Genomic DNA, 21,216 nt, shown 5'->3' with positions numbered 1-21,216 from the left:
CATAGGCCGTGGGGATTAGATGTGGTCGTCATTCTGCCAACCACACTTAGGGACCAGGCGAACAGTTCTAGGTTGGTGGGAGATCCCACTTGCCACAGAGAGCACATCCTGCAGTGGAGCACCCAGTGGACAGAAGATAAAATCTACTTTTTATTGTTGGCTTATTTATCAGTGAGAGAAACGGCCAGGAAAGTTACCAGCCACTTTATGTGTCAGTCCAAACAGCTGGGACAGCTGCCATTGCTGCTGATTACCATACAGCCATCATTCCTGGTCAGGTAGCCATGTGTCTGAAGGGGGACAGCATGCTGCTACCGCTGTCACAGCCCCTGAAATGAGGGGCTGGGTCAGGAGGGGTTTCCAGCTTTTGCCTTCATCCAGGAACCATGAGACCCTGGTGCTGAATTTGTGTCTAGCCACCCCTCCCCCCAGGGCCATCCCTCTCTTGGGGGCCCTTGAGGTTCTTTCCTGCCATCTGATCTCAATTCAGGTTCATCCCCAGCCATCTGGGTCTATTTAATCACTTTCAATCCTAAAAGGAAAATAGATCTCAAATGAACCTCCTCCTAGGACACCAGCCCATCAGGGTCCTTTGATGGCAAGCAAGATGAAAAGGAGTCTTCAGTAGGATGTTGGCAGTTGTGAGGTGAATGGGGGCTGAAAGTCAGACCTGGAGACAAGCAGAAGCCGGGGTAGCTTGGGAGGCTGGAGCAGCGTGGTCAGGCCAGCGCTGGAGGCTTGTTCCAGCCATTCTTAGAATCTTTGAGCCTTGGCTGGGGGCCTCAGTTCTCCTATACGTGACCTCTCGTCTGTCAGAAGGCGAGGCTGGGCATCTTCAGCATGGTGGGCTCAGGGCTCCAGGAGAGCACTGGTGGAAGTGGCAAGGCCTCTTGAAGCCCAGCCTCAGAAGTTGCACAGCCCCGCTTCCACCATATTCTGTTGGTCAAAGCAAGTCTCAAAGCCAGTGGGAAAATAGATTCCACCCCTTGAGGGGAGGAGCTACAAAGGATTTGTGGCCTTGTTTAATCTACTACAAGCCAGAAGGCTCCAATACATGACCTGAGCAGGTCTTCCTGCCCCAGTAGGCCCACATCTGACACATCACCACCTTTCTCCCCCCAAGCAGCATTATAACAGGCTGGCATTCATTTTGCAGACCACTCTGTAGATGTCGAGCAGTTAGAAACAGCATTTGGTTCAGTGGTGGCGGATTGCATTTTTGGAGATGGCTCCTATCCCACAGGCTAATCTTACCAAGTGATGTTGATGAGCTTCCATCGAGAAGTGGGTTCTTGTGCTTTTTCTCCTTGAAACTGGGTGGAACTTTGTAATAATTTTGACCAATAGAAAGGCGCAGATGTGATGCATGTTATTTCGAAGGCTAAGTCATAAAGGGCGATACAGGCTCCACCCTGTTGGTAGACTTGGCCTTGAAACCTAGCCCCCATTTTGTGAGGAAGCCTAAGCCATGTGGAGAGGCCCTCTTTGGGTGTTTCAGCCAGTAGCCCTTAGCCATCGGCCAGCATCAACTGTCAGACATTTGAGTGAATGAGCCTTTGAATGATTTCATCCCTGGCTTTTGAGTTTTCCAGCAGAGGCCCTAGATGTCCTGGAGCAGACATAAGGCATCCCCGTTTGCGCTGTATGAATTCTTGACCCACAGAAACCAGGAGATACAATAATGATTATTGATGTTTTAAGCCAACTAAGTTTTGGGGTACATTGTCGTGCTCTGCTATCAGCACTTGGCCACAATTCTCAAGGTCATCTCCTGATCCAAAATAGCTGCCAGAGTTCCAGCTATCACATCTGCATTCCAGGCTGAATGCAGGATGAAGCAAGAGGACAGAATCAGCCTTTATTGTTTTTATTTCAAGGAGCATTCTTAGAAATCCCTTGCAATACCTTATGCTTGTATCTCATAACCTAAAATTAAGTCATAGCCAAACTATATGGGCAAGGGAGGCTGGAAATGCTGTCCTTTAGCTGGGCTCATTGCCATGTGAAGTAAAACTGAGGTTCTGTTATTGAGGAGGAGAGGAGAGTGGATAATGGCTAGCAGGCAGTTGGTGGCTGTGGTGTTAGAGTAGGATGATGGGAGAGGAAATTTCCCCATGGGAGGAGCTGGAGCCAGCACATTGGCCCCCCTGCCCATGCAGCCTCCTTGAATGCTTGGGAACAGTAGTTTCCCATGTAAGTTTCTTCTGAACAAAGAATTGACTTCCTTCTCAAAGAAGTGAAGCAGTGGGCGGATGCACAGGGAAAGCTCTGGTCTCTGACTCCACCCTCCCCACGTGGCCAGCAGACAGCTGGGCTTTTGCCTAAAATCCTAACATGCGGCCCTGACCTTACCACTTACCCGCTCAACCACCAGTGTGCCCCAGTTTAAAGACCAATTCTGGGGCTTGGTATTGAAGGCCTCAACCAACTATTCCAGGGCTCTTTGCTTCTACCTCCTGGCTTCATGTCTTGCGCCCACACCTTTGTGCAGGCAGCTCCCACTGCCTAGAACACCTTCTGCTCTGTCTCTGCCCAGGAGAATCCCCTCCGCGCCCCCCCGCCCCCGTTCTCAGCACCCTTCTAGGGCCACCACTAGCCCTCATGCTGCCTTTATACAAGTTAGAAAAGGGTGCCCTATATCCACGCCAGGGCTTAAGGAGTGGCCCACAGACTGGATCCCACCCACACTTGTCCCTCAGCCCGGTGCTGTTGCACAGTGAACACCCTGCACAGCCGTACATGTGAAGAGGCCATGTCCAGGGAGCTCTCTAGCTCCATCCGTGAGGCCCTTACTTTGCCCTTGTTCTCTGCCTTCGGATCCCAAGCCCTGATTCAGGGCTGGCTGTTTGTTTCCCACTTCGTATCCTCCAACCTGCTCAGTGCCCACTCCTTCGGATCGCTACCACCAATTGCCAGTGGGGGAACTGGCCTCGTGCCACAGACCATAGCTCTTTCTCCCCACTTTGGAGGCCAGTCACCCTTAGTTCTCAGCATGCCCATCCACAGATTGGAAACCCTCACTGGGCTGGAAGAGGGACCACTTGGACAGTGCCTTAGAAGTGACCCAGATACCAGTTGATTGGAGTCAGCTGCTCAGAGCCATTCAGACCTAATTCTCAGAGGCCCCGCCTGGGCAGGGAGGTTCCCTCTCAGCTTACCCTGCTCCTGGGGCTCTGGAGCCCAACCCTACATCCCCTTCCAGAACCCAGGTTGGCCCATTGTGCTGGTAGTAGTGGCCTTGGACCCGCCACTCAGGAATTCACATCAGAAGACCTTCCATTTTATACCTTTTATTTTATCTGCATCTTCTCTGCCTCCTCCCTCCCCCGCAAGCCCCTGAGAGGGGGTGGAAGCCCCAGTTGGAAGGGAAGGGACTACTCTCTCCTCCTGGGGGAGGGATGGTGTCCCCTGAGCCAGGCCCTACTGATGGGGGAACAGGGGCCTCCACGACAGAGCAAGGGCATCGTCCAAGAGGCTGTGTCAGGCTGAGGCCCCTCGGATGCCCTGTGGCCCTGGGCCCTGTGAGTCACCAGGAAGGTGAAGAGCAGAGAAGTCTGAGGGAGCAAGGAGGCCGAAGCCCAGAGGGTGTGTGCGTGGCTGACAGAGGCGGATGTGGACTCTGGGGGGCAGGAGTGGAGAACCGGGGATAGGAGATCGAGGTGGGGCCTTGAGAAGGAGCCCCTAGTTATAGAGGGAGCTGGATGAGAGGGAAGGGGAGGGTACACCAAGGAAACAGTGAGGGGTGGGGTGGGGTGGGGCAAGGCTGTGCTCCAAGAACCAAGAGGGGCCACACTGCAGGGTCCGATCAGGGACTGGACCCAAGCAGAGACCAGAAGGTAGGCAGGGGGACCTGTCAGGGCAGGAGGATGGGGACTTTGGGTGGGTGGTGGGGCCAAGGCCCTGGTGCTGCCATAGCCAGCTCTTCAGCTTCATGGAGGCCAGCCCAGCTGGGCATGGCCCCAATCCACCAATTTGTGCTTCCGGGTTGCTTGAGGGCCCCCAATGTGGCCTCAGCCATGCAGGGAAGACCCACAGGAGGCCCTCTGTGGCAGGCAACAAATATCCCTGGGCTCTTCCCATCTCAGGCTTTCTGGAAACTTCCTCCCCTGCCCAGCCTGAGAGGCCCTCAAGCCAGATCATTTGCCATCACAGGGGGTGGAACATGGTGGAGGTGGGCGAGAGCCATGCCGGGATGGTTCATAGACTCAACTTCAGTGGTGTCTACTCACCCCCAAAATGACCCCGAGTCACTGCATTTTAGTCTATTTAAGGACTCCACCTCTACACCCTCCCCTTGTGTGCTGGTCTGTGTTCCCCCTTGTTTTGGCCAACATTTACTCAGGCCTTGAAGCCCTTGTTGGAATGGTGGGGAGGGGGCCACTCTGGGGGGCCATGTGGGTCTCAGAGGGCACCTTGCCCATCGCCCTGGCAGCCGCTATCCCCGTGGACAATGAGCACCGGGAAATAAAGGGCCTCCTCATAGGATGGTGGGCTTTCCAGGGGCTCCGTGTCCTCTCCACGGCGCCCCAGGGGCCCCCCACTCAGGCTTCGGAAGACCCCCGGTGTGGCCCGGCCCCCAGCTCCCAGTGAGAGGCGGCTGCGACTGAAAGGCAGGCGGGGTCCACTGGGCCGGGGAGGGGGCAGCGAGTTGCTGCTGACGGAGCGGCGACAGCGCTGGCAGCCACGGAGGTAGGCGCCCGAGCTGGCGCCCATGACCACAGCCTCTGAGTAGCTGGGCACCAGCTGCCGGTTGGAGCAGATGTGCCACTCAAGCTCAGTGAAGTCCACCGTGGCCACACGGGAGAGCGGAGGCCCACTGGGCACGGCCCCGGGTGGGGGCGAGCTGGCGCCAAACAGCTTCTCCACCTGGTAGTGCACGTGGGCTGTGCCATAGGCCGCCACCACGCGCAGGGGCCAGGACAGCGTGGCCGCTGACACCAGCCAGAAGACCCAGGCCCGGGCATACCAGGGCGGGCTGCGGGGGTCAGCGAAGACCATGAGCGACTCGCGGAAGTCCACGTCCTTCAGGTGCATCCCCTCGCGGGCCTCCAGGTAGTCGTCCAGGCCCTCGTTGGCACTGAAGAAGCGGGCCCTCTGGGTGAGGTATGAGGCCTCGGCCTCGGCGCTCCCGAAGCTGAAGCACTTGGTGAAGCGCAGCCGCGTGGCTGCGTGATCAGCCAGGCCCACGAGCTCCTTGGAGACATCGCGGACACCATGGGCTGAGTAGTCAAACTCGCCCCGAGCCGTGCGACTGTCAGCCCTCTCGTGGTAGACCTGCGTGGTGGTGTAGGCATCACCGTTCCGATAGCGGGTGACCTGGCGGGTGCGTCGCACATAGTGGTAGCTGGTGGCCTTCCACCAGACACACGGTGGTGCCTGCTGCAGCCGGTGGATCAGAGCAAGCACGGTGTTGGCGTCAGTGCGCGGGGCCTGGCAGGATCGCACGTGACAGTGCCAGCACTCAGCCAGGTAGAGGAGGTAGAGGAGGGAGACAAAGGCCAGTGGGATATATAGGTAGCCATCGGAGCAGGGGCTGGCTGGGTAGGTGGGCGGCGGGCCCCCAGCCCCACGTGCCAGAGCTGCCTCGGGCCCCAGGACCAGCCGTGGTACGGTGGCCAGGCGACACCAGGCCACCACGGCACCGCAGGCGTGGATGAGCAGTGTGAGGAGCAGGCACTTCCAGTGCGACTCGCGGCACAGGGAGCTTCCCAGGGACTGTTTCAGGGGCCGCTGCTGCAGGGCGGGCAGAGAGGGAGGCGAGGTCAGCACGCGCTGTCAGCTGTGTCTGCCACTCTGCTTAAGCCCAGGGAAGGTCGTGCTACGCTCCCCACTGCAGAGGAGGAAACTGAGGCTCTGAGGGGTTGAATAACTAGCTCCAGGCCTCACCCTTCTAGCTAACTCAGAGTAGAGCTGCAGGATTCAAACGTGGGCCTGTCTGCCCCGAGCCTGTCCCCACTGTGCTGTCATCTCTCAGTCAAGGGCATCGAGGACAAAACAGACCCATCTCTGACAAGAGAAGGAAGGACCCCCTGAGCGGCCATTGAGAAAACTGAGTTCTGGCCCCAGCTCTGCCCCTAACTTGCTGTGTGGTCTTGGTCATACCCATGACCTCTCTGGGCCTCAATTTCTAGACCTGGTGGTGTGGGAGGCCAGGGTGGCAGGGGTCCTATGGGTAAAGAGCATGGGCTTTGGAGGCCAACTGCTCAGGACCCAGTGCTGGCTCCACCACTTACTGTAGGACTTGGGCAGGTCCCTCATCCTCTTTGGACCTCAATTTCCTCATCTGTAAACTGGGGTTATTGAGAGGATTCATGGAGATCATACATGTGAAGATCTCAGCATGGGGTCTGGCCATCGGAATAAATATTATTACTGTGACTCTCTCTTGTCCCTTGGTTCCACTAGGGACAGCAGGAGACTTGGGAGAGGTTTTTAAGGAAGTGAGAAAGAGGAAGAGCTGGGAACGGGGGAGGTGTGAGTCTGGGGGGAGCAGATGGAGTGCCGGCCTCCACTCCCCATCTGTGCTGAGGGAGGGGGCGGGACACAGCTGCTGGGTAGCAGGGGCCACTGCCTGGTCCAGGGGATTTGGCCCACCCTCCCTGGCAGGGCTGCCAGCCTGGCCTCCACTTCACCCCCAGGTCCCTATGGAGAGAGAAGAGGGGAAGGAGTAGGGAGAGGTGGTCTGGTGGAAATGGCAAAAGTAGGATACATGGGCCACATCTCACCCCAGCCTCACTGGGCCTTGAGAGACCCAAGAGGAAAGGAACCACCCCCATCCCAGCCCAGAATAGCCTGCTCTCCCCGCTAACCACCCACCACAGGTGCGTACCACCACCCTGCCCTGCTGGGCCAGTCAGAGGCACACACCCACTCAACCACAGCCCCCACCCACCACAGATGCACGTGCTCTGTGTTTATCCCACAGTATCAGACCCTCACCTGTGCTCAGGATACAGCCCTCTATCCCCATCTGGTAACATGGTGCACCGGCGGGCACACACGCACACAGACCCACCACAGGACACAACATGCGCGTACACGTTACACACTCACTGACACCCAGAGACACACCAGACACTCACCTGACTACAGTGCACATCCTCCACCCCCACCCCTACGGCAATTCACTGCCACCCACACCCCACAGACTCTACAGGAGAGACCCACCCACGACAGGACCCACTCACACAGGACCGCTTCACCCAAGCCAAGGGACCATTCAGACCCTCACCTGACTTTAGGGCCCATGTTTCCCACCTAACGTATGGGGAGCACACAGCAGCACTCACACCCACGAGCACACTACATTCACCCTAACACATACACACAGACCCACTCACCACCTATCTCCTCCAACACCCCACGCTGGGCCCCACACCCCCGCAGCTCCTCTTCCTAGCTAGGGCTGAGGAGGGGCCATCCTTGCGGGTCCCAGCCAGCAGAATGGGCTCTGGGGCCTCACCGCGAGGAGAGGGAGTAGGGGTACCTGAGACCTCTTCCCTTCCTTTTTTCCCTCCTCCCTCCACTCCCCCCCAAGTCCCTGATACTGCTGCTGCATTGCAGGCGCTGCCGGAGCACCTCGTGAACCGCCAGGCCGGGCTGGGGGCCTGAACCCAGGCCCGGGGGTGGGGTGGGGGGGTGGGTGGGTGAGGGGCAGCGCTGCAGAATGGGGACGCGAGGGGCCAGGCGCTGACGTCACAGGAGGGCGAGGTTGGAGGAGGGGGCACCGGGGGCGGGAGTTGCCCCCCACATCGCTTCCGAGCTGCCCCACGCGTGCCCCTAGGCCCCGGGACTGCTCGCAGGACGCAGGCTACCCCAATGACGTCATTGACCGCAGGGGCTACAAGACTCCTCCTCAGCTCGGGTCGGGGAATTCGCCCTTCCCTTGTCCCCCTTTCCCCTCTCCAGCGCAGGCTCTGGGTCCCCATCACTCAGCGCCGGTACCTCTTCGCGCAGCGGCTCGCCGTCCGTGATGAGCGCGGGCACCTCCCCAACGTCGCCACCGCCTCCCTCGGGCATGGTGTCCTGGCTGCTTGGGAGGCCCGGGCCCAAGGTCCGGGCATGATAGGTGGGAGCGCGGAGGTCTGTGGCGCGGCCCCGAAGGGCGTCCGCTCGGCTCGGCGGCCGCGGAAGGAGTGCGCCGAGCTCACCCGAGCGCGCCGGCGGCGGCGGCGGCCGCGGCGTTGGCAGCCACGGTGCCCGGCGCCCCGCCCTCCACTGACCCCGCCCCCGCGGCACCGGCGGCTCCGCCGGCAGCGCCTGGCACTGCGGGCGCTGCCCCCGCCCCCAAGAAGCCCAAGCTGGGTGGACCGTTGCCTGGGTTCCCCTCCTGCCGGGCTTGCGCTTGCGACCTTGGGCGAGTCCTTGCTCTTTGGGGCCTGAGTGACCCCGCTGTAAAGTGAGGAGAGGGGAAACCCACGGGGTCCCATCTCTGAGAAGCAGGCCCAGGCCTAAGCCCACCCTGACCCCACCCCAGAAGCCTCATTGGTAGGAAAGGAGGCAGTTACAGTCGAGAAAGGTGTGATGAGCCTCATTAGCTGGACAGAGACTCTGGGCTCCACTTAGAGCAGGCAGGCTGGGGGCCAGGAGACCCTGGGCCCTGGTCTGTGTGACCTGGGGCTGGCACTCTCCAACCACAACCTCAGTTTTCCCTCCTGAGCAATGGGGATGGATAGGTGTTGGATTCAACGCAGAAGCAGTCATTATATGGTACAGGGGAGTGGGGTCTGTCCTGCATGGGAGGACCCCTTTCCAGGTACCCATGGCCCCAGTGCTGCTCCATGGCCTTTAGGGGGCCTCAGACCTTCACACCTACCCTTGGGTCTGGGCCTAACCCCCAAGCTAGACAATCAGTGAGTGGGACATAGAGAGCTGAAATGTTGATGGGTTTTGTTCTGTGACTTTTTTCCCAAAGGGCAACTCAAAGGCCATTTGGTTCAACAACACTACCCATTTAAAGATGAGGGAACCGAAATGGTAGAGAGAGGAAAGGACTGACCCAGGGTTTCACCCATTATTTTTTTATTGGCACAGATGTTTATTGGGTGTCTTCTACATGCAAGTCCTGTGCTTACACTGTGAAGACAAGGGTAGGAGAGGAGAATGACACAGGCCCTGTCCTCATGGAATTTACATCCAGGGCAAACTGGTGCACTCAGAGGGAGCCTAGAATTTGGCCTTCCGCCTCCACCCCAAGCAAGGTTAGGCCTCTGCTTCCTTTGTCTCTCTGAGAGGCACAAGTTGAACTGACTCCTAAAGGATAGTTAGGCCTTGGACAAGTGGATAGGAAGGGGAAGGGCATTCCAGATGGAGGGGAATTCTTGGCAAAGGCACTGCGATTGGACTGTGTGGTTTGGGTTTGGAGAGCAGGAAGGTCACCTGTAATTGAACACTGGGTAGCTGACTAGAGGCACGTCACAGAGGACCTGATTTTGCTTTCTAGAAAGTGGTGGCTGACGGTATATATAAGAAGATTGGCCCCTGAAGACTGTCTCTGGAGAGGGTGGGAGTGGTCAGAAACTGGGTGGAGAGAAAGGAGCCCGCGGGATCACGAGTGAGGCTTAGGGGTCTGACTTCGAGATGACCGCAGGACCAGCAATGACTCAGGTGTTTCAACTGCAACTTCAGGAGGCGGATCAGTACACCTCTACCCCCAAATCGTCTGGACCACGGGGGAGTTGATGGGACAGACCTGGTCAGGGACCTGTCCCAAGTATACCATCCAATCTCTGGGACTTAAAATATTCTGGACCTCAGTTTTCTGACATGTGTAATGGGTGTTTGTGAGAGCCCAGGACTTTCCAGCAGCACTGCCCCGGGGTCTGCAGGATGACGACAGCAGTGGAGGTAGACCATTTCAGCACCGGACGACGGACAGCACCCGCGCGGAAAGGAGGGGTGGGAGGCGGGAGGAGGAGTCAGCATCCCGAGGCTCGCTTGGCTACGCTGTCACTGCCCGGCCCGGGTTCCTACCAACAAGTCCCAGGCAGCTGGGGCACCGCGCCAGGGCTGGGGGTGGTGTGGGGGTCGGGAGAAGAAGGCCAGCATTGAGAGGGAGGGGTAGGAGCCCCGAGAGGCGGGGCTTAGTCAGAGCCCCACCGTCCTATTCCCTCTTGGAGCCGCAAGTGAAGCTTCCTTTCCGGACTGCAGCCGCCGCCTGCCTCCGCCGGGTGTCCTGCTGCAGTCGTGGCAAGAGCATCAAATGTCCCACTGCGCAGGCGCGGAAGTAATTAACACCGTAACATATCTATTGGCTGCTCTCGCCCAACCAGCAAACCCACTACCCGATCCGAGAACGCCTCGAATTGCTCCGCCTATCTCCCCGCCCGGAAGTTTCCTACGGCCGAATCCGCTTCGGCGACGGCGCGCCAGTAGCCAATTGGGAGAGGGGAGGGACGAGCCGACGCCACCAAGAAGCCAATGGCAGGCGGCGCAGGCTGACGCTGCGGACATGGCGGCTGCGGTCGCAGAACCCGGGGACGTGTCGGGCTGCTGGGTAGCTTCGGTCGGTGCCGTGCGAGCGGAGCAGCTGCCTCATTAGTATTCGTACCCACGAGGAGGCGCAGCGGGCCCTCCAGGAGAGCGAGCGTTGCGGCCATGGCTTATCCCTCGGGCTACGGAGCCCACGGTGCGTGGGGCGCGGGGCGGGCGGGGCGCGGCCCGACCCGCTTGAGCAGGGTCGGCGGCGCGGCCCGCTCACCCTGAGGGATTGGGGTGGCCGTGACCGCCGCCCAGGGCGACGGGAGTCGTTCGGGTTGTTGCCCCGCGCGACTCGGCCACGCGTCCCGGACTTCGCCCTCTCGGTTCAATCCTGAGATCGGGCGGTGACAGCACAGCTGGGGTCCCCATGCCCGACCCGGGCACGGACAGGGTCCGCTTCCAGAACTTCCTTTCCTTGTCATGACCCTGGTAGGATCCCTAACCACTACCCAGGACCTCCTCGTACCCAGCTGTCGCCTTCCCCACTTTTGTTCATTTAGGGATGCCCTCCCAATTATCTCCTCCACCTAGCAACCTTCTACTCATTCTCCAAGGCTCAGTTCAGAGATCGCGTCCCCTGAAAAGGCCCTCAGGATCGCCTAGGTGGGCAACCACTTGCAGACGCTGCCTCAGCTCTTTCTTTACCTACATTTAGCGCCTCTCGAAAAGAACCGTTGGGAAAGGGGCAGGGGTTTGGGCTCACGCTTGGTATTCCCGTCACCTACTCTGATACCTACAAACCCACAGGCTCCAAACACAGGGCCCGGGCCGCTCCAGATCCCCCTCCCCTCTTCGATGACACAAGCGGTGGTTACTCCAGCCAGCCAGGGGGATACCCAGCCCCAGGAGCCGACGTGGCCTTCAATGTCAACCACTTGCTTGGGGACCCAATGGCCAACATGGCTATGGCCTATGGCAGCTCCATCGCATCCCATGGGAAGGACATGGTGCACAAAGAGGTGTGGCCCTCCCGCAGGGCAAGGGTGGCTGGATTTCTGGCCAGGGCTGGGGCATCATGGGATCCCACCTAATCCTCACAGCAGCCCTCAGGGAAGGAGCACACTGGAGCACCCTGAGTTTCAGGGTGCAGCTCGCCCACAGCCTCCTCTCTCCCCTCCCAGCTGCACCGTTTTGTGTCTATGAACAAACTCAAGTACTTTTTCGCTGTGGACACAGCCTATGTGGCTAAGAAGCTAGGGCTCCTGGTCTTCCCCTACACACACCAGGTGAGCTGGTGGGCCCCCTTTCCTCCCTCGTCCTGCCTGAGTCTGGCCCCCAGACCTCAACCCCTGTCTCCTCTCTTGTCTTTTTCTCGTGACCTGGTTGCTGCTGTCACTGCTAGAATTGGGAAGTGCAGTACAGTCGAGATGTACCTTTGCCCCCGCGACAAGACCTCAACGCCCCTGACCTCTATATCCCCAGTGAGTCTGACCTGGGCTGGGGGGTATGGGGGGACTTGTGTCTTGAGGCACCAATGAAGAGGCTCATGCGTTGAATCAGCATCTGCTCTTGGTGCTTTTGTGTGTGGCAGTCAGTAGAGACCAGGTAGAAAATACGGGGTGACCAGTAAGGAGCTTCCAAGGTGTGCCTTTAGTGCCGTCAGAGGATGCCCTTTGGACACCTCTTTACCTCCTGACTTGGACTGTGTTCCTCCCCGCCCGAAGTCCTGGGTTTAGACCTGGCCCTGCACCTTCCACCTATGGGACCTCAGGCTGGCTACTTTCACTCTTCTGTATAACAGGAATAACAACAGTCCCTCCTGCAGAGGATTGTTGTGGGGGATGGGACTCATGAGGTGATGTGCGCTCAGCACAGCACCTGGCCCACAGGAAGCACACAGTAAATAGTAGCTGTTACCATCATTGTCACTTGAGGTCTCTTCCAACATCCCGTCCTCTGAGGAGGTGGTCACTCCCTTCTGAGTTCCCAAACCTCCCGTCCACGTGGCCCAGGTCAGGCTGCCCACACTTTAATGTGGCTGGCACATTCTGCATCTGACTCCTCTCTGTTCTATGGCCTGCACAAGGCCAAGCCCATGGTGGGCACACTGGAGGAGGTGTGGGTGTGCCCAGGCCAGCCCTCAGAGGAGCTGCCGGGATGGCAGCTGGCCAGCCCAGTTGTCCCACAGGGACACGGGTTCTTCTTCTGTCCTTCATTCCACTTCCCACTGAGGACCACTACGTAAGGTGGGAACTCTATTCCCGTTCTACGTGGTGAAACCAAGGCTCAGAGAAACGAGTATCTTTGAGACCACACAGCTTGAGCAGGTTTTTGACGCCAGACACTGCCCTCTGGTGGGCACATCACTTCTGATGCTTCAAGGGGGCAGAGGACAGGATTGATTGGTTCAAATTGCTGTGAAAGCCCAGCTCCCACTGGCTCTGAGCTTTTGTGAAAACAACAATTAAACATGGAGTTCTCTGCATTGGCAGGGTGGCCAGAGCTGTAGCCAGTGCCCATGCCCAGACTTGGAATTTGGGGCTGCAGTGAGGTCATCCCCATGGCCCGGACTCCAGGGACAACCTGGGTGGTCCCCTGAGCCTGCACTTTGCTCCTATAGTCTTTCCTGAGATCAGTTTAGCCTCTGCGTGTGGGCCTAGGATGAGCAATAGCCTTGACCGGTGGTGTAGTTTCTGAGACAGCAGGAAACGTTGGTGAGTTTCCTAGCACAGGGACAGGGAGGCAGGCGGCTTGGTCCTGAGAGAAGGGTCAGGTGGCGTTTACACACAGGGAGGGCTGAGCCGGAAAAGGCATCCCAGTCAGGACACTAGGTGGCTGAACGTGGGCGTTGGCTGGGTTGGGACACACATGGAAGGAAGTATGGGGTGGAGAGCAGGCCTTGAATGTCTAGTCTGATTGTGGTAACCAGGCTGATGGCATCTCTCTGGCTCTTGGCAGCAATGGCCTTTATCACCTATGTGCTGCTGGCTGGGATGGCACTGGGCATTCAGAAAAGGTCAGTCCATGCCAACCCCCTCCCCAGTCCCCCCCTTCTGCCCACCCGTGTTCTTTTCCTCACTTCCCTAGGGGGTCGGCACCAGGTCCTGTGCCCACCCCCAGGTCCCGTGCCCACCCCCAGCCCCCGGCGTCACCCCTGCCACTGGATGGTTGGTTCTCAATTCCTCCCGCCCCACCCCACATGGCCACAGGTTCTCCCCAGAGGTGCTGGGCCTGTGTGCGAGCACGGCACTTGTGTGGATCGTGTTGGAGGTGCTAGCCCTGCTCCTGGGCGTCTACCTGGCCACCGTGCACGCTGACCTGAGCACCTTCCACCTGCTGGCCTACAGCGGCTACAAATATGTCGGGTGAGCGCCTGGGGCTGGGTAGGCAGCTGGCCTGAGGGAGGGGCCTGTGGCCCTGGGTTCCTGGCCTCTAATGGTGAGCCTGGACACACCTCTGGCTCCTGTTATAGAGGAACCAGCTGTTCCCAGCAGTCTGTTGGGCAACTGTGTAGTGTGGGTCAGGAGTGCAGGGGAGAAGAAAGCCTTGAGCTGGGGGAGGGAGGGGGGGTCTCAGATCCAGGGCTGAGTCCTGGGCATTCCAGATTCGTTTTGAGTCCAGGTCCCCTTGGGTCAAGGGTCCCCGGTGGTGGTAGGGGGGGTCTTGGCTGGACTCTGAGCCCTGGATGGGGGGCCCGCCTCAGGCTTGGACCCTTGGGGAGGACTCCAGCCTTCTCCTCACCCCACCCCTGCAGGATGATCCTGAGTGTGCTCACAGGGCTGCTCTTTGGCAGCGACGGCTACTACGTGGCACTGGCCTGGACTTCGTCTGCGCTCATGTACTTCCTCGTGAGTCTAGGCTGTCCCCTCGTCCCCTGTGTTGGAGCTGGGGACAAGCCTCCCCCCACCCCAGCTCAGCGTCAGCTCTCGGTTCTTCCAGGTACGCTCTTTGCGAACAGCAGCCCTGGGCCCCGACAGCATGGGGGGCCCGGCTCCCAGGCAGCGTCTCCAGCTCTACCTGACTCTGGGTGCTGCAGCCTTCCAGCCCCTCATCATATACTGGCTGACCTACCACCTGGTCCGGTGACTCCTAGCCCCCACTGGTACTGATTTTTCCATACACTGAAGATTTGATATCTTTGATTGAGTTTGACCCTTATTTCTGGGGTTGGGATTTGCTAACACCTCTAGGCCTCTGCATTGTCCAAGGGACCAGGCGTGGGGCTGTCTGGGAGGGGGACCCAGGGAGGACTTCCTGGAGTTGTTGACCTTGGAACTGCCTTGAAAGGCAGATGAAAGGGTTTCATTAAGAACAGCTGTTTATCTGTGTCTGGAAAAGTGACGATGGAAGGGGGCAGCTGCCAAGGACACCTGGAAGTTCAAGGCCTCTGATCCATCTGAGGGGGTCCCCAGAGGGGGTCTGTGGGCTGATGGGGGTTTAGCTCAGGGCTGGCACCTGTCTAGTCCTTTTGCTGCATCTCCTCTTCACACCTTTCAGGAGCAGAACTGGGGCCCAGTGTTTGCAGTAGTTTATTCATATTTTGTCACAAATGGCCAGGGAGGGGGTGCTGGACTCCTCCAGGCAACATAGAAAATGTGTCCAAGAGACAGGGTGGGCTGGGGTTGGGGCAAGTGGGAACAAGGAGGGGTCTGAAGAGAGCCTGGGGGAGAGGGGAGGGCAGACTAGGGGTGGGGCTGCCCCCCTGCTGAGCCTGCTCATTCTGGGTGTGGGTACCCCCCCACCTGCAGGGGGAGCCTCAGGGTATGGGTGGAAGGGGCGGCCCAGAACTTCCAGGGTCAAGCTCTGCCCTTTGGCAGGGCCCAGGTCCCCCTGAAGTGGACAAGGCTGGAGGTCCCCCCCCTCCAGGACTGACTGCCATGCCCATAGGCTGGCAGAGGAGCTCCTGTCCCTATTTAGAGATCGGCCCAGCTCTAGTCCGAGGGGAGGGGTTTCTGAAGGCGGGAGGTCCCCGCAGCAGCAGTTTGGGAGTTGGAGAGGAGGCTGGGGGCACCAGTGCCCCCTTCCTCCCCAGGGCTGAGGCCTCTGCGGCCGAGGGGCGGGGCTGGGGGTGCACAGGCGTCCGGTCCGTTCTGGGCTCGCTCCCTGGCCGGCTTCCCCCTTAGAAACTCACCAGCGTATAAACCATACTGTGGGAAGACAGGCAGGAAGCCGAGGCCTGAGCACCCACCCGTCACACCCTGGGGAGCATGCTCTCAGTCGAGGGCAAAGGGCAGGAACGTGGGGCCCAGCCATTCCTGGGACTGAAGGTATGGTGCCTGGAGCATCCCTTCCCTGACTCCTGACTGCTGTGGGCAGGGCCTCACCTGTACAGGTAATAGAAGAAGGAGAGCAGGTAGAAGGCGAGTTTGCACCAGGACTCCTTCTGGCAGTAGTTGAGAATGTCAGCATTCATGATGGAGACAGCGTCATACATGACCTCAGAGCCATCCGCAGGGCGGTGGAAGTACCTGGGGCGAGGGAGGGGCCTGAGTGCTCCCCCACCCCGCATCCTGCCGCGCCCCCCTCACCGTCCCCAAGGCAGCTGCTCCCCTCACCTCCAGAGGTGGTAGAAGAGGAGAGGGATGTTGAGGCCCAGCGTCACCCACTCTGCCGCACACAGAAACATCAGACAGAAGAGGCCGTGGATGGAATATTCTGGGACCACCAGCTAGGAGTGAGGGCGAGAGGTCAGCAGCCTGGTGCCAGGACAGACCCAAGCTTCAAGGACATAGAGGGGAGCTGGGGACCTGGGGACTAAAAGGGCCTCTAGCCTCCCACTCCCTTTTTGACTGGCAGAGTGGATCAAACAGGCCCCAGACAAGGAAGGTCACAGAGACGGGGGCTGAGCTGGGCAAGGAGCCTCCTGCCCTCAACCCGGACACTGACCTTCCTCAGGAGGCAGCAGATGCGTTCGATGTTTTTTAAACGCTCGCGCTGTAGGGGGAGGAAAAGGCCGCGATGGGGGTGGGGGAGGCGGAGGAGTGGCATCGGGGGTGCCCCGCCACCCTCCCGCACTCCCCCACCGCCCTGCACGTGGCCGCTAGGGGGCGCCAGAGAAATCTCTGCGGCGTTGACGGCCTGGCAGGGAAGCAGCCGCAACGTCCCCATGGTAACCATCACCATGGAGGGACCTTCACCCGCGTCTCCACGGCAACGGCCCAGAGCCTGGCAACGGCCGCCCCACCAGGAGGAACCCGAGCCCTGAGCTCCTGCCAGGTGTTTTCTGAGGGCGGGGACAGATAGAGGAAGGGCCAAGGCCAGCGGTACCCCCCACATACACACCCGTCTTCCAGTCCCTCACCCCCCTTAGCCCGCAACAGATGGAAAGACAGACGGACGGACACACCTCGGCACAGCACATGTATCACTTACTGCCCGCGCTGGGTTCCCCTGGTCGATGGGGTTCTTGAAGTCGGTCCGCAATTCGTCAAAGGCTATGATCTGGGGGAGGGGTGTATGCCCGTCAGGGTTGGAGCAGCCTCTTACGGTCCCCCACCCGTCCTTCTGTGGGATGGGAATTCATACATGGGGACTGGACCAGATGGAGCTTGCTGTAAAGGTGGGGAAACTGAGGTCTCTGCCTGGCCCAAGGTCACACAGGTCTGGCATGGACCCCTAGTGTGCTGATGGCCCGGTTTAGGCCATGTCCAGGACGTCTCCATCCAAAACACCCCAAGAGAGGCTGTCTTGTCTGTTGGGCCGTGCTGAGCACTGGGGCCCTACAGGCCGGGGACATAGCCCCTGCCCAGGTGGGACCCCAGGCTTGGGAGGAAAACTGTAACCAGGGCGATCAGGGCGGCAGGGTCTGAGGAGAACCTGGTGCCTGACCCAGTGTGGGGGGTCATCGATGGGGGTTTAGGCTGGAGTCTGATTTGGTGTTTGTCTGGTGAACAAATCAGGGAAGGGCAGTCTGAGCAGCAGGTTCAAAGACAGAGGGTAGAAAGAACAAGGAATATTCAGGAAGCAGCAGATTCCATGGGGCTAGAATGAAAGTGTAAAGTGAGTGGGAAAAAATAAGAAGAAAACGGTGAAACAGGCTGGAGAGGTCAGCGGAGCCAGACAGGGGAGCCCTGTGAGGTCAGACCAGGTGTTTGGACTTTAACACAAAAGTAATGGGGAGCCCTTGAGGGATATGAAGCAGCAGAGTGGGGTGGTCAGGTTGATGTTTTAGGATGATGGGGCAGGAAGGACAAACTGGCTGACAGTCCCAGCCAAGGCGACGTGCTTACTCTATGCCCGCGAACAGGCTTTGTGTGGATGAACACGTGTAGTGCTTGCTGCACCTGACGATGTAGGTATCATCATGTCCGTTGTGCAGATGAGGATACTGACACCGGTTAGGTGACCAGTCCAAGGTCACACAGCTAGTGAGTGGCAAGCCAGGATTCTAACTCAGACTCCAGAGTTAAAATCCTTAACCACTTTTATCGTACTCAGCAGGCCAGACCAGTGAGGGGACTGTTGGACGGTTGGGGGGTGGGACATTGCTGGTGATCTGAGTGAGGAGAGTGGTGACAGGATAGAGGGGTGTGTGGATGGACTGCAAAGCTATTTAGAAGCCAGATCCAGAGGGCTTGAATGACAATGGAGTGTAGGCAGAGGGGCCCAAGGTGCCTTTGGGTGTTGGGGCATCACTGGGATGGGGAACTTGGCCGGGGGGGTGTGGGTATTTGAGGGGATGATGGGACAAACCTGGGGGGAACTGACATGGGTGGAGGGCTGGCAGAGGAGCTTTCTGGGGTTCCCTCCCCTCAGAAGCAGCCCTAGGATGAGGTAGCAGGCCCACCAGACCCAAGCAGCCCAGACCCCAGAAGGTTAGGAGGGAGAAAACATGGGCTTCCTGCAGGCAGCTGAGGCCATCTGGAGCAGCACCCCCAGCTCCCCTTGACTCTGGGCAGGCTCCTGCCTGCCAGGCACAGCAATAGGGTCCAGCAGGAAGCGGAAGGGTGCCGTATGTCTGCCCCAGAGCTGGCACCACCAGCAGGAGGCGGGTGTCTCGCCTCCCACCCCCCAGGCTGCCTGGCACTGACTCAGCCCCCTGGAACAAACAATCCCCCGGTGACAGCTGACACGCGTCACTCACCACCAGGGTTGCCTAGCGACCAGTGGGGCCTGGGCTCAGGGTGTGGGGTAGCATCTGGGGTCCTGCCCTGGGAGCTTATAGTTCTTACCGATTTGGATTGAGGACCACACCTCCTGTCCCACCCCACCCCCTGGGCAGGCCCTGCGCTGGGCACTGTGATGTACACACCACAAGCCACTTTATCAACCATGAAATAGACTCAGGACGAGGGACTTGCTAAGATCACCCAGCTAGATAGCTGGGCCAACACAGTGCCTGATGCGTAGTAGGTGCTCAATAAATATTTGTTGAGAAAGCTCGGGCCCTTTCTCCCAGCCTGGGAGTCCCACAAGGGCAAATCCTGAGTCTCATTTATCCTTGACTCCCCGCAAAACCTCCCAGAGCTGTTTCTCAGGAAGCATTAATCCAAGTCAATTGGATGAAGAACTGCTCTGAGGATCCTGTGAGGACAGGGACCCCCCAGAGGGGCTGTGGGAGGCCTCTGGGTGGGGAGGGGCCCAGAAAGGGGCTTCTTGAATTCCAGAAGCCTTTCTCCCAGGAGCTGGTTAGCTGTGTTCCCAGCTTCAATTCCTTCCAAGGACCCAAGCCCTCCCACAGGGCAGTCCAAGGCCCAGATGAGACAGGAGACTCTGAGAGATCAAGATGGACCCAGGGAGAATGGAGAGAGGGAAAGAGAAACAGAAAGGGGGAGAGGAGAGAGAAAGCTACTGAGAGACACACACACAGAGACAAAGCCAGGGAGGAAGAGGGCTGAAGATGGGGTGTGTGTGAAGGTGCCTAGGGGGTTTACTCCTCTCACAGGAGGGGCAGTCTAAGTCTGCTCTGATGTAAAAGAGACAGGCAGCGGGAGAGACTGGTTAGGAGCCACAGAGGACCACGGAGCAGGTAGGCAGCAGGTCCCAGGAAAAGAGGGGAAGTAGGGAGACTAAGAAAGAAGCAGGTGAGGCAATAGGGAGGAAGTGAGAGGAAGAAAGGGAGATGGGAGGGGGATGAGACTGGAGGGGTAAGGGCACCCCGCCGGCCCCCCGGCCCCCCCCCTGGCGGGGAAGATGATCAGGGAGGGGTGTGCTGGAGGATGCCCAGCTGAGCAGGCCAGCTGTGTGGAGGGGAGCCGGTGGGGGCCCAAACCTTAGTGGACAGAGGAGGAGGAAGGGCAGCAAAGGGGGGGCAGAAGGCCTCAAACAATGACCTGAAGGGTGATCAACAGTTCTGTAGTGAGAGGAGGGGAGCCAGGCAGGGGCACCACTGAGAGGGCCCCAGACAGAGACTGGGGGAGAGGGACCCACTCTAAGGGGAGGTGATCAGGATAAAGGAATGAGAAATGGACATTCTGAAGGACCAGGTGTGAGGCCAGGCCAGAGTGAGAGACCAAAGGGAACACCAGACAAAGGGGAAAGTGGGGGGCGGGGGGAGGGGGGCAAGAAGAGGAGGGAAGCTGGAAAGTGGGGAGGAAACCTGGTGGGGGGGAAGCCCTGACAGGAAGGGTAAGGAAACCCAAGGTGAGCTGGTGGTGGGGGCCAGGTCTCTGGGGCTGCTTAGGGCTAATCACTGCTGGGTCGGGGGTGGAGGGTGGGGGGTGGAAGGGAAAGGGTTAACGGTCTCTGCGATCTGTGGGTCCTGTAAACAGATGCAGTTGCCATAGCAACCGGCTCCATCACCCTGGCTGGAAAAACCCACAAAGCGAGGGGGGGGCAAACAGACAGACAAACTGCCCGACAGAGGGGGCGACCTGATGGTGGGTAGGAGGAGGGAAACGAGCAAGAATCCCATAATTCCGTCCCACACCCCAAGGCTGCATGGGGCAGGGGAGGGGGCTCAGGGACCCAACTGATATACCCACAGACAGCCGTGGGTGGCGGAGGATGGGGGCCCTCCAGGAAGGAAACCGACAATGGGGCCGTTAATAGGGGCCACAGAAGCCGGCCAATGGGGGAGAGCAGAAAGGAGGCTCCAAGTTTCCCTGGGCCCGGAACTAACCATCCGCCCGACCCCCTCCCACTCCGTGCGCCCCCTACCCCCCACCCCGCCCCCAGCCCCAGCCCCAGCCCGGCCTTACGTGCCAGATGACAAAGAAGATGAGGGAGGCGCACAGCACCAGGGTGAGCATGTAGCAGAACGCAGCAAAGGTGAACGCCATGGCCCCCGCGCCGGACGGCGGCCCGGGGGGCGCCAGCGCGGGGCCCGGGCGCAAGGGGACGCCCCCCGGCCCGCGCTTAGGGCCGGCCGGGCATGGCCCGCAGGGCTCCGGCGCGGGATCGGGGGTTGTAGGCGGCACGGCCGGGACCGGGACCGCGGGACCGTGGGGCACGCGGGGCGCGGGCCGGTGGGCTCGGGTGGCGCGTCCGCTGCCGGCTGCCCGGGCCCCGATCGCTCATCCTGCGATGCCTCGCCGGCGGCTCCCTCGCTCTCCAGCCCGCGAAGCCGGCAGGGCGGAGCCGGGGGCGGGGCCGCCGTGCGAGCGGCCTCGGGCGGGGCTGGGTCTCCGTGCGCCCCGCTGCCTGCCGGGCCCAGCCCGGGCACCACCCCCAACCCCAACCCCAACCCCAACCTCAGGGACACGTAGGCAGAGACCCACATCCCTGGCATGTGTGCCCCCAGCCCTGTACACGGCGTCACACGACGAACCCACTACAGCCACACTCACACTCGGTCCACTCGGACGGGCACACAAGCCTGCCCTCACCCACTGCCTTCCTTACAGCCGGGAGGCCGGA

General features: G+C 59.6%; 3 protein-coding genes across 4 annotated transcripts; 1 reads left to right on the top strand and 2 right to left on the bottom strand.

Annotated features, from left to right (window-relative positions):
* Window positions 1-3,274: 3,274 nt before the first annotated feature.
* On the bottom strand, window positions 3,275-8,198 carry TMEM151A (transmembrane protein 151A). The gene is made up of 2 exons (XM_019737910.3): window positions 7,945-8,198; window positions 3,275-5,733 (listed from the first exon to the last, which is right to left on the bottom strand). The coding sequence occupies exons 1-2, from the start codon at window positions 8,017-8,019 to the stop codon at window positions 4,402-4,404; spliced, it is 1,407 nt and encodes a 468-aa protein (XP_019593469.1). The 5' UTR covers window positions 8,020-8,198; the 3' UTR covers window positions 3,275-4,401.
* A 2,217-nt stretch (window positions 8,199-10,415) lies between these two features.
* Window positions 10,416-14,559, top strand: YIF1A (Yip1 interacting factor homolog A, membrane trafficking protein). 2 transcript variants are annotated; one of them, XM_088789707.1, is made up of 8 exons: window positions 10,416-10,627; window positions 11,227-11,438; window positions 11,601-11,705; window positions 11,822-11,900; window positions 13,378-13,435; window positions 13,629-13,784; window positions 14,149-14,267; window positions 14,359-14,559. In XM_088789707.1, the coding sequence occupies exons 1-8, from the start codon at window positions 10,597-10,599 to the stop codon at window positions 14,526-14,528; spliced, it is 930 nt and encodes a 309-aa protein (XP_088645833.1). In that variant the 5' UTR covers window positions 10,416-10,596; the 3' UTR covers window positions 14,529-14,559. The 2 variants fall into 2 exon arrangements, with proteins under 2 accessions (XP_088645833.1, XP_019593371.1); XM_019737812.3 differs by having other exon boundaries at window positions 10,419-10,627; window positions 14,174-14,267.
* Window positions 14,560-14,930: 371 nt separating this feature from the next.
* On the bottom strand, window positions 14,931-20,937 carry CNIH2 (cornichon family AMPA receptor auxiliary protein 2). Its single transcript, XM_074336725.2, has 6 exons — window positions 20,559-20,937; window positions 16,792-16,860; window positions 16,306-16,353; window positions 15,975-16,087; window positions 15,744-15,887; window positions 14,931-15,566 (listed from the first exon to the last, which is right to left on the bottom strand). The coding sequence occupies exons 1-6, from the start codon at window positions 20,637-20,639 to the stop codon at window positions 15,539-15,541; spliced, it is 483 nt and encodes a 160-aa protein (XP_074192826.1). The 5' UTR covers window positions 20,640-20,937; the 3' UTR covers window positions 14,931-15,538.
* Window positions 20,938-21,216: the final 279 nt, after the last annotated feature.

This window comes from Rhinolophus sinicus, chromosome 14 (assembly GCF_057876585.1).
Source record: "Rhinolophus sinicus isolate RSI-liver-muscle chromosome 14, RSI-T2T, whole genome shotgun sequence".
NCBI lineage: Eukaryota > Metazoa > Chordata > Mammalia > Chiroptera > Rhinolophidae > Rhinolophus > Rhinolophus sinicus.
This window is presented reverse-complemented; position numbering and strand designations above follow the sequence as displayed.